This window comes from Myotis davidii, unplaced genomic scaffold, assembly GCF_000327345.1.
Source record: "Myotis davidii unplaced genomic scaffold, ASM32734v1 scaffold600, whole genome shotgun sequence".
Lineage (NCBI taxonomy): Eukaryota > Metazoa > Chordata > Mammalia > Chiroptera > Vespertilionidae > Myotis > Myotis davidii.
In genome coordinates, this window is record NW_006291976.1 from 724410 (window position 1) to 726411 (window position 2002).

General features: G+C 39.3%; 1 protein-coding gene across 1 annotated transcript in view; it reads left to right on the forward strand.

The window, feature by feature from the left end:
- GUCY1A2 (guanylate cyclase 1, soluble, alpha 2) overlaps positions 1–1619 on the forward strand; it is a 237160-nt gene extending 235541 nt beyond the window's left edge. The window contains exon 9 of the mRNA XM_006765341.1: positions 569–1619. Coding sequence (XP_006765404.1) covers positions 569–776 — 208 coding nt within the window. The 3' untranslated portion in view covers positions 777–1619. The remainder of the gene's footprint in view (positions 1–568) is intronic.
- The last annotated feature ends 383 nt before the right edge of the window (positions 1620–2002 follow it).

Below are 2002 nucleotides of genomic sequence, written 5' to 3' on the forward strand. Positions count from 1 at the left end.
GAGTCCATAATGACTGGAAGGGAAGAAGTCAGCTGTTGGACAAATATGCCAGTGAGGTTAGAAATGTGTATTGCCTGGAATCAGCATATATCAGAGATCCTTGGAACCATGAATATTGTTCTACAAAGTTAAATGTTTGGTTTACATGTCAGGACACAGGACACACATTTAAAGCTTAGCAGGTGTCTACAAAACATAAAAGGAGTGCTGTAGAATCTGGGCAGATTTTAAAAACATAGAGTGTAAATCCTTTGTGTTTGAATAAAAACATGTATTATGCCGTTTCCTCAGTTTGTCTAGGGAAAAAAAAATCAAATTTGAACAGATATTTTCAAGTAGTACCAGGACCAGCTTTGTTTTTATTATTATTACGATAACATGGAGGGATCTTTCCTGAGACGTAACATTTCCTAGTGGTAGGAATCCCATGAAGGCCACATCTAACAAAGAATAGAGGTATTAGCAGGAGCACAGTTATTGATTGGGTTCCTGAGTCTTTAACGTGTCTGTCCATGCATGTGCATTTCCCCCGCTTATTAAATTCTCATTATCTGTATCTTCTTCTTAGATTATTAAAACGGGAAGAAAGTTTCACATTCATTCCTCGGTCCCGTGAAGACCTTCCGGACAACTTTCCAAAGGAAATTCCCGGGATCTGCTATTTCCTGGAGGTAAGGACTGGCCCCAGGCAGCCAAAGCCTTCTCTTTCCTCATCGAGAATCAAAAAGGTTTCCTACAACATCGGCACCATGTTCCTCCGGGAGACAAGCCTCTGAGACGTGCGACAGATCAAAGACTCCTCCAAAAGCACAAGCCCAGAACACAGGGCACGACGGGAAGGTGGCGAGGGGTTCTCTTTCACTGCTTCGTTGGGGACAAACAGCGGACTTTCTGTGACATCAGGCAATAATCCTAGAAAAAGGCGGGCGATGACTGTCAATTAAAAAACAACTGGAGGGTGGGGGAAACAAGGCGTGTCCATTCGTAGGAGTGTTCTTGGTCACATATATATTTTAATTACAAGTGTGGGCCCCCTTTCAAAACTAACCGATAAATAGCGTTCATGTTTGCTTGTTTGTCACACATACAGATATCTTTCCCTCTATATTTGTATCACTTTTGACAGCCAGTTTTAGTATATATTCCTACATTCAGTGAGGTGGTATGTGAAGGATATTTTCTAACTTTGTTTTTTTCTGAATAGACATTTCATACATATGTCATGGCAGTGTGGTAAGCTTCCCAGCAGGAAGAACTGTAACTCAGCAAAATATTTTAGGGATATTACCTATTTTTATACACATCTCTTCTAGATAATTACCTTTCACACAACATGATGAGATGTCCTGAATCTGTTACTGTATAGTTGGTAAATAGTGTAACTCTAACCTATTCTTCGAATATAGTTTTATTTACCTAGAGTCTTTAGTGCTTAGACTTGAGGACACATATAACCAAGAATTTCAGATGCTGAGAAAGAATTGTACATCTGCTTAGTAAATATATCCTGTAGATTTAATTCATGTAACATGGGACCCAGAGCAAATGGAATTTCCTAATAGTAGCTAAGATTAAAGAAAGATCCTTTTTTTGCCATCTTCTAACAAGAATCAGTCAAACCCAAATGCTCTTTTCTCTGAACGCTTTTCAACTTTGCATTCACAAATACAGGTAGTTATTATAAGGTACTGAACTGCACTCTAGAAAACAGCAGCCTACTAAGTGACATGCTCACACTCCCCCACCCCCTTCATGATGGATGATGCCTTAGGCCACTCTCAGGAGTGAATGCCTAGATACTGCCATTAGTGAGAACACTTTTGCCAACAACTTTGTTTCTTCATGTATAATAAAGAGCAAGGAAAAATGCCTGTACTGAATGGCTTTAAGGTTAAAATACATGTTCATCTTCAGTTGGATTGAGTTGGCTTTTAAATTCAGTGAATCACCTTCAAAACAGTGAAGCAGGTCTAACCTTCACTTAGTAATCACCATAGTTACC